The sequence below is a fragment of the Tiliqua scincoides genome, chromosome 1 (genome assembly GCF_035046505.1).
Source record: "Tiliqua scincoides isolate rTilSci1 chromosome 1, rTilSci1.hap2, whole genome shotgun sequence".
NCBI classification, from domain to species: Eukaryota; Metazoa; Chordata; class Lepidosauria; order Squamata; family Scincidae; genus Tiliqua; species Tiliqua scincoides.
Genome location: NC_089821.1, coordinates 300,809,087 through 300,824,310, shown reverse-complemented (window position 1 = coordinate 300,824,310; position 15,224 = coordinate 300,809,087). Strand labels below are relative to the sequence as shown.

Below are 15,224 nucleotides of genomic sequence, written 5' to 3'. Positions count from 1 at the left end.
GGAGGTGTACCACAAGCCCAGCTGGAGTTGATAGAGCCAGAAGAAAGGTGAATGCACACCTGGGGGGGGAAGTGTTGGCAGCCGGCGGCCCGGTGCTTCGCCACCCAGATATTGTGAGCTCTCTGCCGCACCTTTACAGGGGAGATGGCATACATCTCTCAGAGGTCGGGAACCATATCTTTCTGTCAGACTTGCAACGGGTCCTGCGAGGACTCTTAGATGGGGCAAGGGGATGCTAAGCGCTAGGCTAGGCCCCCCATGTGGCAGGGTAGTGCGGGAACTGGAGAAATAGGGAACCGGTGTCTACCTTCAGGCAAGCAACAGGCTGGGTTAAGGCCAGTGCTGAGTCCCAAGGCTACCCAAATCAGGGGCAGCCTGGCTTGACCCCAGAATGGAATTGGGATGCTCACCTTCGTGGTTTCCCGGCTCAAGACGGGCAGAACAATTCAGCTGGCTGGACCCCATTTCCAGGGGTTGGTGATGAAGAACCTGGGGGAGCCTTGGGCAAGCTGAGGTTCTGAGTCCGGGTGATTTGCCCAAAAGGAGGGCTCAGACAGGAACTGTCTCCTCCTACTTAGGTGCCTGCACTAAAGGGGGGGTGAAGTATAGTCAGGATCTGTTGCATTGCACCAATCACTGCGCAGCCTTGTAGTGGAATAAATCATGGCCCTGTTTCAACCAAGCCTTTTGTGTCATGAATGTTTGTGGGGGGATACCTGGGCAATAGCCTTTACAGTATTGTGTAAATAGCATTATGCTATTATTGCCATTATGCCAGTGAGAGCCACAATGACTTACCTTTTCAACCCACATACCACCAACATCTTCTCCATCACCGTATGTGAGGTACATTTCCTGGCAGACCTTCTTAAGTTCTTCCCTCAAGGCAGTCATTTCTCCACGATGATACTGAATGCCAGGGAACACATCCGACAAGAGACTGAAAAGCAATGGTATATCTTCGGCAACTAGTTTGGGTACCATTGTTTCACAGACGCTCTGGATTAGGATCTATGTGGAAAAAGAACATTTAACTTGCTAGATGGTGCAAAGAAAAACAAGGCAATTATTAGTTTGTATCTGATAGGAATATTGGCATTAGTCATCTGAAAGTAGACAGACCGCAATGTCAAGCTCAATGTTAACAGTGTTGCAGCTCTTCTTAAACACACCAAGAATGTTTCTTTTTGAAGAAGAAAACTGTCAGTATTTCAAAAGCGTACTATCAGCTTACCAAAACTGTTTCAGAAGCACAGATAGTTGTGACTATGAACAGTGGCGTAGCAAGGTCATTTGACACGCGGGGCCCATAAATTTTTGTCACCCCATATGACATTATTAATTATTATTAATTATTCATTCATTCATTCACATATTTACACCACCCTTCCTCTAAGCAGCTCAGGATTTGGAATGAATAATAATAATGGTCAGAAAATAAATGCAGTGAATCTTTCCCCATAAGCAATGGATGAAATTCTGCATCAAATGGTATATAACATGATGGTATTATTCCTAAAAGCAATGATTTCCAGAATTTTGGTCACTAGGGTGTCACCCCCCCCCCCCAAGAATGTCTAAGTGACCTGTTTTGAGTTAAGGAAGTGGTTCTCAAACTTTTAACATTGGGACCCAATGGAAGTGACGTCATCAAGCACAATAAAATAAATAATTATAAATAATTAAAGAAAAACAAATAAATTTTCTCTGTAGCCTGCATGCAAGAACATCCCCCCACAAAAATATCAGTGAGATTTTCAGCCCTCCCCAGTGTCCAATTCAGTGTAAATTCTTATATTTCAAGCAAAGCACTATCAGGACCCACCTGGCTTTACAAGTCTAAAAACAAATAAAATGAATCCTTCCAGCTAAAGCCTCTGTTTTATTCCTTGGGGGGTGCTGCCTTCCAGAGCATTTGCTCCAGCATTTGCTAAGCTCCACTTTCATCAGATTGGAACCATGCAGCTAGCCTTGCATTCCCCTTTGCAAGCCAAGGTACACTTGCGAGTAAATGCAACCGTGTGGCTTACTTTCGCTTTCCATAGGGCTCAATACACTTGTCTGCGTGGAGGGAGAGACTTCCTTTCTGGGTGTTTTTGGGGGGCTGCTTTCACTGGATAGGAACTATTCTGGTGTCACTGGATTCCTCCCAGCCTGCCCTTTCTGATGAACTATGGAAAGTTTGCCTACTCACAAGTAAACATGCGATATGGCTTGGTTTCATTTTCCAAAGGGTTCCATGAATTTTTTTGTTTCTGGTTTTTTGGCCATAACTTTAGATGGGTATTTCAATCGGGTTTTTGCATTGCATTCCACTGGAAATTCCGCATCCAACGGTACACAGCATGATGGGGTTATTCATAACCTCTGCAATGTTAGCGATGTGGGGGCATTTGTGGTGTCACCCCCCCAAGGGTGGTACCCGGGGCAGACCGCCCCTCCACTCCCCGCTAGCTATGCCACTGACTATGGATATCCAGAACAGTACAGGATCAGGATAACAGAAGATCTCTCAGTAAAAAAACCATTCACATGCTTACTTATGTAACTATGAATTGAACAAAATTTTCCCCAAATACAACCCAAGCTGTACCTCTTGTTCTGGTAAGTTCTCAGCAATTTCTCCCTCATCAACAACTTCTCCACGCTCTTCTTTCTCCCGTTTTATCTTCTGAATTCTCTCCCTCTTCACGTTGCCTGCACTGATCAGTACACTCTTCAGAGCTCTTAAGCCAAAGTCATAATGGCTTTGAGAGGAGAGTTGCTCATCACACAATCTAAATAACAAGAGACACCAAATGGCACAAACGTATTTAAACAACTAACATTGGAAGCTGGCATAGAGCAGGGCATTCAAGAACTGTTACTAACAGCTGTCCTGCTGGGTGTAACAGGCTCAGGCTGCAATCCTAACCACACTTGCCTGAGTAAGCCCCATTGAAAAAATAGGACTTACTTCTGAGCAGACCTGGTTAGGATTGTGCCCTCAGGCTGCTTTATACATCCCTAAAAAGCATAACAGCAAATCAGGTGGGGTTCACAAATAGGGTGTGTGTGAGCGTTTTGCTCAGCAGTTATGCCAGTGTTGAATAAGATATGGCTTATACTGAATACAATAAAGGCATCAGAATAACTGAAGATTTAGAATTATGAGCACCAGCAGAAGTTAGGACCAGACAATGCAGAAAGTCACACTGCTCTCCAATAGTAAAATCATGCCATGTGTCCACTAACCACCACTACTTACTTGAAGAATGGAACAATCTTGTTAGCAAGCACTTCAGCAGTCCGAAATCCCTGGGAGTACAACATGACCTGGGCAATCAGCTGACGGTCAGGCTTTGTCATGGCCAAGCTACGGAACAATTTCTTCAAGTTGTCTGGGAGATTTGATCTACCAGCATAGCCAGGGTTCATTGTGATGAAGATTGCCATGTCTGGGCTCACTTTCACTTGTTTGTTCAGCAGCTCGCAGGTAATAGGGGCAGCAGCTGAAAGAGATTTACCCATTAGGAGGCTAGTCTTAGCAAAACCATCTCATTCAGAGAGAAAAGTGGGATATAAATAATTAAGTTCTCCCCACCTCACAAAATAATTATGCACTATTAGGGACATAGGTAAGTGGTAGTCTGCTTATCATGCAGAAACTTCCAGGTTTGACCCCTAAAATGTCCGAAGGATCTTGGGTTAACAGACAATGAAACATCACTATGATATCTTGGAGAGCCAGAATGATTAGTACTGGACTAAACAGAACAGTGGCCTCACCCCATATAAGGCCATATTTTAGTGATTCCTCAAAATTGATGATTTGTGTATTTACTTAAATACTCTTAGAGTAGCCCTGGCCTGGGGGCTGGATACGGGACTTGGGCGAATCCTTCCCTCCCATGACCAGCAAAAAAAATACTTGACAAAAAATAGTGAGCTGTGGTACCAACAAAAGGGTCATACATTTGTCATAATTTGGATTGGAGTGTTCTCGTAAGGCTTCCTGGATACACTGAATCTGCTGAGACACAGCAGAAAGCATTCTCTCCTCAAGTCTGTTGAACTCGTCAAAGCAGCCCCATGCGCCCACTTGACAGAGACCCACAAAGATGCGGCCCATTGCCTGAAGAGAGAAGGAAAAGGTCATAAGTATTGAGATAACTCTAGGATATTAGATAAAATACAGGAGATAGGACTGTTAAAAAATGCGGGTGGATTTTTCCTTTGTTTTAAAAAAACAATGAAGTGCTATTGGATTGGTCCAAGTATTTTGTAAGTCATCATACATAATTTGGGTATTCCATCTCCTTCCTCTGAATTATCTCAGTGGGTATCACGAAGCCACAGCAACACTGAGCCACAGCAAATACATACTAAGCATTGAAACTTGCAAGTTTATCAATATATCAAAATGGTATGTTTTGTAACTGAGTTACAGTGTAACTAAAACTGAGAACACTGTACCTGGAAATCAAATGTTTCATCACAGTTGAAAACAAGAACAAACCGTCCAAGTTGATGTCCAAGAGCCTTAACAGATTCTGTTTTACCAGTTCCTGCAGGACCTGTTTATTTAAAAAGAAGCACACATGACTTAAAAAAGAAAACCTTATTTGAGCAAAGAGCATCCTTCCATACTACAGTTGTACCCAACATTCATTATCAGTTAATTGCTATATACTTTCTCAAACATTCACTGTTTGTGGAGGTACATATTTTCCAAAAATGCTAAGCTGAAAGTGGAGATTAATAAGGGTCACTGCAAGGGCAGCTGTGAACAGTAAAAATTACTTTGCTACTTGCACACCATTCACACTAAGAAAATTATTGTCAGATGGTGTATAGTACATACTAGTGAACATACATTTTTAGCAACTTACCAAATGGAGATCCTCCCAGCCTGGCTTCCAAAGCTTGTGTCATTGTCAGGTAACAGCGATCTGTAAGTGGAGTTTGTACCAGCTTATCTTGGACACCAAGGTATTCAAAGCCGTAGTTGAATTTGGCGTTTGCCATCTGAATAGACAACTGTTGCAACACATCTGTCTGCTTAGGGTCAAAGTAGAACCTCATCTGGCTCAGCCACTCAAAGGCTTTGGAGTTGTCAATTCTGCTTTTGATCAATGATCTTGTAACATCTCTTTGGTGTACCAACTCGGTGATCTTTAAAAGAAGTAAAATAACATGAATAGCTTGATACTTAAGCACTGCAACTACGTATCTCACAAGGGAAGGCAAATTTAAAATAAACTGAAAACATATCAGAGTTGAGAAGAGCTGCTGAAGATGACAGTTTACCAAGTGTTCCAGTTTCCTTCTGCGGAGAGGTGGCTGCTCCATCAACACCGAATCTGCAAGCACGTTCAGAGTGACCTCAACGTTAGTCAGTACAGACTGCAGAGGAGTACTGTCACCTCCACCACCCATGCCATTCAAAGCCGATTCCACATTTTCTGACCAGGCAATTTGGGCTGAGAGGACAACAAGTTGGGCCTAAAAAGTAAACAAAAGCAAAACATGCTTACTTTTGCCCAAAATTTCCACCTCCAATTTCTATAAGTCAAACGGGATTTGAGCCAGATCTTATGTGAATGGAAGAAAACTCACGCAAGGGATTGCCTGCTCCCCGCAATCTCTCCCCTAAAGTCACTGAGAATCAGGAGATTCTTGGGAATTGTGAGGATGGGCCGTGGGGAAAGAGAATTACTATGAATGAAGGGTCCTCTGACCCTCATGAGGAGTGGGGAGATGGGCTGCTATGAAGAGGAGGGAGCAAGGAAGTTCCCTTGTGCAAGCTTCCTTTTGCTTGTCCAAGATCTGCAGCAAACTCAATCTTTTGAGAATGCTAAAGAGGACAAATACCTGATATTTGTCAATCCAGGAAATGTAGGTGGGTGGATCAATTGAGGTTGCTTTGCCAAAGATTTCAACTTCAGTGACAGACTCAGCAAGCAGTTTGGCAAGTGTGACTCTCATTTCTTTCTCAACAAGGGTGAGCCACTCATTGATCTTGGGGTGATCAGTGATTGACACAGGAGTTTTGAACAGTACCTGAAAAAGAGGAATTGAGCAGTTTTAAGGGACACTTTAAAAAACTAAAACTCAAGGATACCAAACGACTCAGAAAATGCAACAATACCTCCTCTCCTTCACGTGAAGATATTCCCAGAACAACAGAGCTGTCTTCATTGAGGATGATGCTCGACACTCCAGCAAACATCTTCTTGAAGTGTTTTTGTAGTTTTGCTACATTCTTGCTGTTCCCTATTATTTCAAGCAAGTCTTCATCACCAACAAAGTAAAACCTGAAAACAAAGTTCAAAACTTCAGTGAACCAAAAGTTCAGTAAGATGCTTCCAAGGTACAACTGCATCCAGTGTATTTCTGTACAAATGGATCAATTTTACACATTAGAAAATATATCTAAGTATTTGCAGACTTAAGCTTTTGTACATAATTGTTTAGGTCCAAGTCAAGACATCATGCAAAACACAGTTCTAGCATATCAAAAATTGCTGTAATACCATATGACTATGGTAAGCAGTAAACATTTCAATCCAAAAACTAAACTACACCATTGGAGCTAAACCCGACAAATCTACAGCCCTTCACCACAATGTAAACACATCACGTGTTTCAGAACTCCATGTATAACATCTAATATCAATTTTGACAATAAAAAACCCCTAGATCAGTGATTCCCAAACAGTTGGTTGCAACCCTCTGTTGGGTCACGACCTGATTTTTGTTGGGTTGCCAAAGGGTGACTGAAATATCAGATAATTTCCTCAAGCCCTGTCGCTAGTCATAAAACAGATACTGCAGCTGCTGATTAACCTGCAAAGAGTTCAACTCCTCCAGTTTACAAGATAGCTGCCAACTGCCCTGAAAGGAGCTGAGCTCCTGTAGTTTGCAAGCATGCATAAATATAGGGAGATATATGTTAGAGTGTTTTTTTTTATTATTACTTTCTTTCTGTATCTTTTTTGAAGATCCAGAAAGATCTTTTTTTAAACCCAGGTGGGCCCTGATAAGAGTGTGGTTTTTAAAAGTGGGTCCTGGTGCTAAAAAGTTTGGGACCCACTGCCCTAGATTTTAAAAGTTATTTGAATGTCAAAATTTATATATGGTTTTTATATGGTCAAAATTATGATGGTTTTTTAACATTTGTAAACATTTAGTTTTTATGCTAGATTGTGTCTCCACTGCCATCCCTCTCTCCAATAAATACTAATTGGCTCTGATAAGGAGAAGAAAAACACTGCAACTTGCTCTCTTTGCACGTGATAGAGGGGGACATAAACCAAAATATGTTGTTGTAAGCTGCCCTGACATCTGCTGTGGTTGCTGAATAAAAATTTCTTAAATAAAATAGACACGACTAAAACAAAACGATGATTAAGTAATATAGCATCTGACGAACAAAGTATTAATGCCAAACCATTTATAGGATTATCTACAGGATCATTTCAATTCATATATGATTAAATGTGATGCGCTGAAACACCCCTATTATATACCGAGGGAATGAAGATCTCTCTCTCTCCAGGTATTCTCCCAAAGCTTTCTGGATCTTTCCAAGAAGGTCTGCTAGTCTTTCCAGCGATCTTTGCACACCCTGAATATTCAAGACATCCATGACGAGAGGAGATTTGGACACCTTTTTCATGAGGGCCAGAAACTCTGTACTGATGCTGCAAAATCAACAGAAGCAAGCATTAGAATAACTGAGGTTTCACCCACAAATCAGAATCAGCTTCCTGTCCTGACGTTTGTATACACAAGATTACCAACATATGCCTGCTCTGCTTCCATTCAGTGTCTTTGATAGAGGTCAGTTAACCATTTTGGTTTACCACATTTGCATCTGAACTTGAGCCTGGAACATTACCTTTGGAACCTCTGCGTTTCAACTGGAAGCAGGTGCTTGATATCAGCACTACCAGTGAAGATACCCTCCAGGTAAACCCAGCGCCTCTGGACATCTATCCAGACGTCAAAGAGTGCCATGATGCGATTCAGTTTGTCTTCCCAGCTAAGGGCATCTTCTTCAAACACCTATAAATTAAGCGAAGAGTTTCACTGCAATATAACAGAATTAAAACTTCTTCCACTTTTACATGACTTAGATGTCCAACATATAGACACAGCTTAAGCCATACAGCTGCATGCAGTGCTTGCTAGTTTATCACGACATAGACTTCTTGTATGGCTTAAGTAGTAACACTTGTTAATTCTCAACACTCTACCTTGTAGTATGGAGAAAGCTTCATTGCAGAGACACTGTTGATGTGTTCTTTGACTTTGTTGAAAAGGTCATCCCAACCACGAATCAAGCGACACTTGTTCTGGTAGTTAACCAAGTCCAATTCGTAGGTATTCCACACTTCTCTTATCTTTAAAAGCAAACAGAGAAATGTTTCAGAACATTTGTTACAAGGATTTGACTGGAATAGAGGACTGAGACTCTAAGCAGCAGAGTCATGCAGTTTCTTTAAAAAATGCATGCTGTGTTGACATAAGTGATGTATTCTTTACTACAAGAGGTGTTTGTTCCCAGTTGTTTCCAAATACAGCGTATGACTTACTGAACACAGTGGGCTTACTTCTGAGTAAAATACTATTTTCAAACACCGCTATTAAATAAAATAGATTATATCAAGCATTTGCACAGCAGTTAAATTCTTAGAACAAGTCCCACAGAGTGCTAGAGAGCTCGTGAAATGGTTTTCTGAAAGTCTGATGAGAAATTCCTTGGGAAGTGCAGAAAGTTCCAGGGAAATGCAGATTAACACCCTCCCCCAATAAATCCCTAGTATATCTCAAATTAGATCAGGAAGCAGAGCAACACTCATCCTCCACTCCAGAGTACAGAAGTGGCTGTGCATCTTGAAATAAGTCTCTTGCCAACATTCCTTCACAGGAAGCTCTCCCTCCATATGCCTATATATACACACATCACTCCTCCATATGCCTATATATATATATACACACACACATCACTCCTGTTATTTACCTTAAATGTCTAAGAAACAAGGTGTCATACTTGCATGAAAATATGCATACTGCCTGTAAGCTTACATTTATGTGGGATCTGTTATTTTTTCTTTGTTCTTCCTACATGAAAGCTCACAAATGAAAGCAATTAATATTCAGAGCATCTGAGATGGTCTCTCTTCAGTTACAACTGGAAAGACTAACTATAGGCTGGAGTTTCTAGCATGGTCCAGTTTCTTAAAATACTGGGCCAAAGTGTGCTTCAGGGTTGATCAAAACCCATTGTTAAAAGGGATACTGACTGACCCACTGTTATCTCCCGGCTTAGCTCTTTTCTATAAGAAAATTAGACAAATGGGCCTCGAGGCAGATCTACAAGGAGCTACTACACCTGAGGTTTCTATTAGGCTCCTGATAACAAGATTTACTGATATAGAAAGGCAAGAGATTTTGGGCGCAGCACAAAAAAAATGTTCGCCCCTGAATTTCCACCTTAATAATACATTTGGTCAAAACCCAAAGTATCTGACCTTCTTGGAGTGTCCCTTTGCAAGGAGGGCTTTTACATTAGCTTTCTGCAACGTGTTGCCTTCTAAAGACCTACTTGGCAGGTTTAGAAACGCCCTGAAGGAAGAACGAGTCTGTAACTGCGGCCTTAGAGCAGTAGACTCTCTTTTACACATTGTTTTGCACTGTGTTAGCCATCAAGTGCCCAGAGACCAGTACCTTCTCCCATTGTTAAGAACTAAAAAAGGTCTCCCTGAGAATGTCTACAATTTTTGTTGGCAGGGGATTCTGAACTCATGACCCTTCCAGTTGTGAAATTTTTACACCTGAGCAACTTGAAGCAGGCTAATCTGTTGGTCCTAAGCAACCTAGAGTTACCTCGCAAGTAATTGCTGTGTTTTAACCTTTAATTTTATTTCTCTTTTTTAACACATATTTATATATTTGATTGTTTAGAGATATTATGTTAATTTTTATGCCTAATAAAGGTTTGATTGATTGATTGATTGATTGATTGCAAAGACTAACAATTTTTCTTTTTTGTTTTATGTTAAGGAAAGGTTAGCAGTTTTATATTGGTTCACTAGGCCATACACCAAGTATCAAAAGCCAATAGTAACCTGTTTCAAAAACTCCTCCAATGCCATCTCTCCCTGCGCTACAAGCAGCACATCTTTCACGATCAGTTCATTCTTCTGTAAGTCAACATCCCAAATCTGTCCCAGGGTTAGTTCAGAAACGACCCAATTCACATGCAGCCTCTTCATCAGTTGTTTCCAATGACGATCTTTAAGAGCCTCTGACTTCAGTTCAATCACCAACATGTTTATCTGAGAAAGGAAAATTCATAAACTTGGCTTTTCATGTATTAACACACTGTTTAAAACCAAGAGGATGGTCTGGTCTAGAGGGTTGAGCCTCCATTTGCCTGAAGATAATATCCAAAGATCGCCAGTTCGAGGCCACCGGCACCCTGCGAACTTGAAGCAGCTGACAAGCTGAGCCAAGCTATTCCATCTGCTCTGTGCATGGGAGGATGGAGGCCAGAATGTGCGACCAGATCAAGAAAGACCTGAACGTTGTGGTTTCTTGAAAGATAGAAACCTTCTTTCAAATTGTAAAAATCCCTATGGGGATTTAAATTGCCTGCCTATGTAAACCGCCTTGAATAAAGTCTAAGGAGAAAGCTGAGGACCAAGAAAGGCGGTATAGAAATACCTGTTTAAAAAAAAAAAAAGCAACACTGACCTTCATGTAGCCTTTCAGGAGTCTCTGAACATATTCATAGGAGGCATATTGTCGCAAGCGAGCAGGAAAATTTTTCAGTTGGTTTAGTAAGCCATCTAAACTTTGTCGAAGCTATCAAAGATATGAACAATTTAGAGTTAGCGGACAGCATAGTGTTGAAGATAATGAAAAACAGACAGATGACTAGTCCTTGACCAGTGCATTAATCAATGCTTGCCCACCAACCACATATCAGCTTCTTTTTTGTGATAAACAAGTCACACTGTAGTCTATATAAATAATAATAATAATAATAATAATAATAATAATAATAATAATAATAATAATATACACTTTTATGAAGTAAGCCATAGGCTTCATTCTATGAGTTCTCATCCAGAAGTCAGAGTTATTTGGGCTCCTGAAATGCGTTAGTTCCTTTGGAGTTTCCTCTGAATTGCTCATTCCCCCTCCCCACATCAAATTGCATTTACAACTTTCCAGAGGTATTGGAGTGATAGGTTCAGGGCAATTGAGAACAATTCCTCTTGGGTTCACCAAACTGAAGTTCTTTAGATTCTGATATTTCTTTGATTGGCACTACCTATTTTTCCTTACTCTGCCATCTCTGCACTGCTAATTTAAATAGAATGACAGGATGTTGGGCATGCAGTAGCAGCCATGCCTAATAACAGAGCTTCTTTTAGCCATGAAGATGATCAGTGATGTGTGGTGGGCTTCCATAGACTGCACCAGGTCTGCTCCCAAAAGGTCCAATGAGGCCCTTGATTCTTCAGTGACATGGCTATCAAATACATACAAATCTATTCTCAGCAATACTGGACAGCTATTAAGAAAATTTTCTAGTTTTTATTCTACAAGGTTACGCATTATAAAAATGTTATGGGTGCACACACATGGTTTTCAAATCTTCTACATGTACCTTGCGAGGTTGTACTGACACCCAAGGTTGCTCCTTCATTTGATCAATCTGTTCCCAGACCTTGGAAAGCTCAGACCAGACTCCTTTGAGGTCTTGCAGCTCTTCTAAAGCAACCTAAAATACAAGAGATTGTTCAAAACATTGACAACTCATGGCTAGACTAAAATAATTCGAATGATCTGTTGATTAATGTGGTTATAAAGTTGGACAGACCTATTTCTAGTCCCCATCTATACAAAGAGAATACTGCTAAAATTCATGTACCCCGTTACTGGATTTTCATACCTGCACACGTTCTTCACTACCACTGAGGAGCCCTGTATCTGTGAGTTCCAAAGCTTCCTTGGCCTTCGCACATTTCTCACGGTCATCCTTCAATCGCCCAAATTTTCCTTCATAAATGGTGAGTGCTTGAAGAGCTTCCTCTGGACGTAAGTTGCCCTTAAGAAAGCAGAAAATCTCAGAATCAATTGGGTATTTTACAGATTACCATTACAAAACTAAGCACTTTTTACTACATGTGTGCCAAATTTCAGCTTCATAATCAGTACTTTAATTCTTTTGGAATATGCCTGACGACCCCATTCTGAAAAAGAATGAACATCCTAATTTTCAGGCTGTTCTATTAAATTGGGAAACTTGAATGCATTCCTGTCTTCAAGCTTCTAGGTAGCAGAATCAGTTGGCCCCAAGTACCTTTGAGGACTGTCTTTATGCATTGGGTGCACACATGCAATTTAAGGATATTGGGATATATATACACAGGAACAACATAATCTATTTCTCCAAAGCCAAGTGCTGTATGAAACAGCATTAAAGAAAATACAATTGAAGGCAATGGGAGCTGAGTGGCTCTGCCCTACCCAGAACGCAATGCTCCCATTGGCTACAACAGCTGCCAATCAAGCACAAATAGAGTGCTTTATCAGTGGAATTACTGTAGTTCACATGAACAAGCACTAAATAAGAGGACTTACTGTTACAGGTTTTGTTTTCTCCCAATCAGTCAACAAGTCAACTGTACGGGTCTCCACAGCTCGATCCTCTTGAACAATCTTCATTTGCAAGTTTGCTACTTGTTGCTGGATGGCAGAATCCTTGCGGCGCATTATGTCATTGAAAGCACCCCATTCACCTTCAATGTTATCAATGTACAACCAGGATGAAGGAAATTGAAATCTCTGCTTCTCAAGTAAGCGCTGGCCATTACGATACAGCTACAGGCAGCAAAGATTTTAAAAACCTCAGGTTAGGCCAAGGACAAGTGGAGGCTAGAAGTTTACAGAATGACAAAATACCACAGAATCTAGCTACTACATAATATAAAATGACCTTCCAATTGTTTTATCTAGGAGCATTATCTTATCAGAATATGAACAGAAACATGCATCTGGAATGGGCTTACATTAAGATAAAAGCTTCACAGCAATATGATCTTAGGTCTAAAAAGGTTACTGAGGAAGCCCACCATAGAAAGCTTACCTCAACTTGTTTCTCAAATTGCTTGATTTTGCGTTTCAGTGACTGCACGTATGTGATGAAGGTCACTGCATCAGATGTACTTGCAGTGTCCACTGAATGCTGCTCCAGTTCTTGCCGTGACTGTAAGCAATTGAATACAAATATTTTAGAAGATGTAAGAAAAAGTGCAGACATAAAGGGAAAAGAATAAAGTCTAGGTCCAATGCTCAAAAGGTGAAACATAATAATCATACATAATCATACATAGAAAGGTATAGGAAGATCATGCTTTTTTCATAGAAACACAGTTTGAAGGGGGCCTTCAAGGTTATTTAGTTCAAGCCCCTGTTTGAAATAGGAAAATCCTCTACAGAGAAAGTCCAAAAAGGTGCCCATCTAATCTTTTCCTCTGGCTGAACTGCTCTTATGGTTAGGAATTTCTTCCCGATATCCAAATGAAATCTCCTGTCCTGCATTAGATCTAGTTCTATTTCCATTAGATCTAGTTCTATTTTCTGGGGCAACAGAGTTTGGCTGCCTCCTTCAAAGCATGGTGACCAGAACTGGCCACTATACTTTAAATGAGGTCTGATACCAATGTTTGATTATCCCACTATTATTCATATAGGTTTTTTTGTTCAATATACTGAATCAGTAAATGCTGAACATGAGGGGCAGGAATGGTCTCGTTCAGTTTCTTCCATCCCATGCGCAAAAAGATCAAGTGAAATCATTAGGGAGACTCAAGCAGTCTGGGAAGCAGAGGGAGGCAGCCTGGGGACATTTGCAAAGATGAGTGTTTGGTGATCAAATGAAATGCACTTTGAGAGCTTTCTTACCTTAGAAATCTGAGAATGGAACTCTGTCATGTTCTGGCCCAGCATTTGACCAAATTTGCTGAGTACTTCCTTATGCCAGGAGTCATACTTCAAGTTCACTTTGGATTGCACCTACACAATTAAGATAGACAAGTCACTTTATTATTTTCCCATGAAACATTCACAGTAGCTGCTGTCAAACCCACAAAGAATAACTTCTGACCAGCGATTCTGTATATTTCTAAGCATTTTATGAAACTTAAAATACTTGACAGCACATCTTTGATCATCTGAATTTCTGTATAATATCAGATGCTTCATAAAGCAACCAAAAACAAGATTCAATTATACGTTTGTCACACTCCAAACTTACCTTTCCATAGTCTATGATAACAGGCCCAAATTCCTTCCTGGTTTCTGCATTGTCAAAGGTTCCTCTGGCTTTTCTTATCTGAACTAAGAGCGCTTGCCACTTATTTAAATCTTCTCCAAGGCGGTTGTAGATATTCTCAGCTTGCATATCCCACAAACACTGATACTGCAGCCAAACCTACAGACCAAATACATAAGAACAGCCCCACTGGATCAGGTCATAGGCCCATCTAGTCCAGCTTCCTGTATCTCACAGTGGCCCACCAAATGCCCCAGGGAGCACACAAGACAACAAGAGAACTGCATCCTGGCGCCCTCCCCTGCATCTGGCATTCTGACATAGCCCATTTCTAAAATCAGGAGGTTGCACATACACATCATCGCTTGTAACCCGTAATGGATTTTTCCTCCAGAAACTTGTCCAATCCCCTTTTAAAGGTGCCCAGGTAAGAAGATTTCTTAATCATCTTGCTTTCAGACTTGAAAAGTTACCAGATAACTGTTCCTCAAGCAAACTGAAAACCGTGTTTAATCAATATCCCTTCATATTTTTGTGTAACATAACCGTCCCAGAACGATGAAGCAGAATATTTTTCTCACCTTAACATACTGTTCAACTTCTGTTACAATCCCCATGACTGCAGAGTAAGATTCTTCAAGTGCTGAAGGGCCATCAGGCATCCGTGTCAGTGCATTCCGGTAGAACTTTTCCTCTTCTGATAACTCATAGTGCACACCCACCTCACAAAATCCAGAATTATATGTAAGCCAGATGTATTAATTTCAAAAGAATGATAATTTTTCAATAAAGACTTAAGACACGTTAGATAGACTAGATCTAGTCTATCTAGAGCGCGCACGTGCATATTCAAGCCCCCTTAGATTCAAGAGGACATTTCTTCATTCTT

The 15,224-nt window shown here is 40.8% G+C and overlaps 1 protein-coding gene across 1 annotated transcript in view; it reads right to left on the bottom strand.

Annotated features, from left to right (window-relative positions):
* The window catches only part of DYNC1H1 (dynein cytoplasmic 1 heavy chain 1), a 68,177-nt gene that overhangs the window by 32,743 nt on the left and 20,210 nt on the right, over positions 1-15,224 (bottom strand). Inside the window, exons 12-32 of the mRNA XM_066629163.1 lie at positions 14,917-15,057; positions 14,318-14,494; positions 13,966-14,076; positions 13,148-13,267; positions 12,643-12,882; positions 11,951-12,106; positions 11,666-11,779; positions 10,744-10,854; positions 10,116-10,325; positions 8,241-8,387; positions 7,883-8,049; positions 7,512-7,685; positions 6,131-6,296; positions 5,854-6,042; positions 5,290-5,484; positions 4,872-5,154; positions 4,456-4,556; positions 3,955-4,114; positions 3,248-3,491; positions 2,594-2,777; positions 799-1,011 (exon numbers count right to left, since the gene is read on the bottom strand). Of these exons, the coding sequence (XP_066485260.1) occupies positions 799-1,011; positions 2,594-2,777; positions 3,248-3,491; positions 3,955-4,114; positions 4,456-4,556; positions 4,872-5,154; positions 5,290-5,484; positions 5,854-6,042; positions 6,131-6,296; positions 7,512-7,685; positions 7,883-8,049; positions 8,241-8,387; positions 10,116-10,325; positions 10,744-10,854; positions 11,666-11,779; positions 11,951-12,106; positions 12,643-12,882; positions 13,148-13,267; positions 13,966-14,076; positions 14,318-14,494; positions 14,917-15,057 (3,603 nt within the window). The remainder of the gene's footprint in view (positions 1-798; positions 1,012-2,593; positions 2,778-3,247; positions 3,492-3,954; positions 4,115-4,455; positions 4,557-4,871; positions 5,155-5,289; positions 5,485-5,853; positions 6,043-6,130; positions 6,297-7,511; positions 7,686-7,882; positions 8,050-8,240; positions 8,388-10,115; positions 10,326-10,743; positions 10,855-11,665; positions 11,780-11,950; positions 12,107-12,642; positions 12,883-13,147; positions 13,268-13,965; positions 14,077-14,317; positions 14,495-14,916; positions 15,058-15,224) is intronic.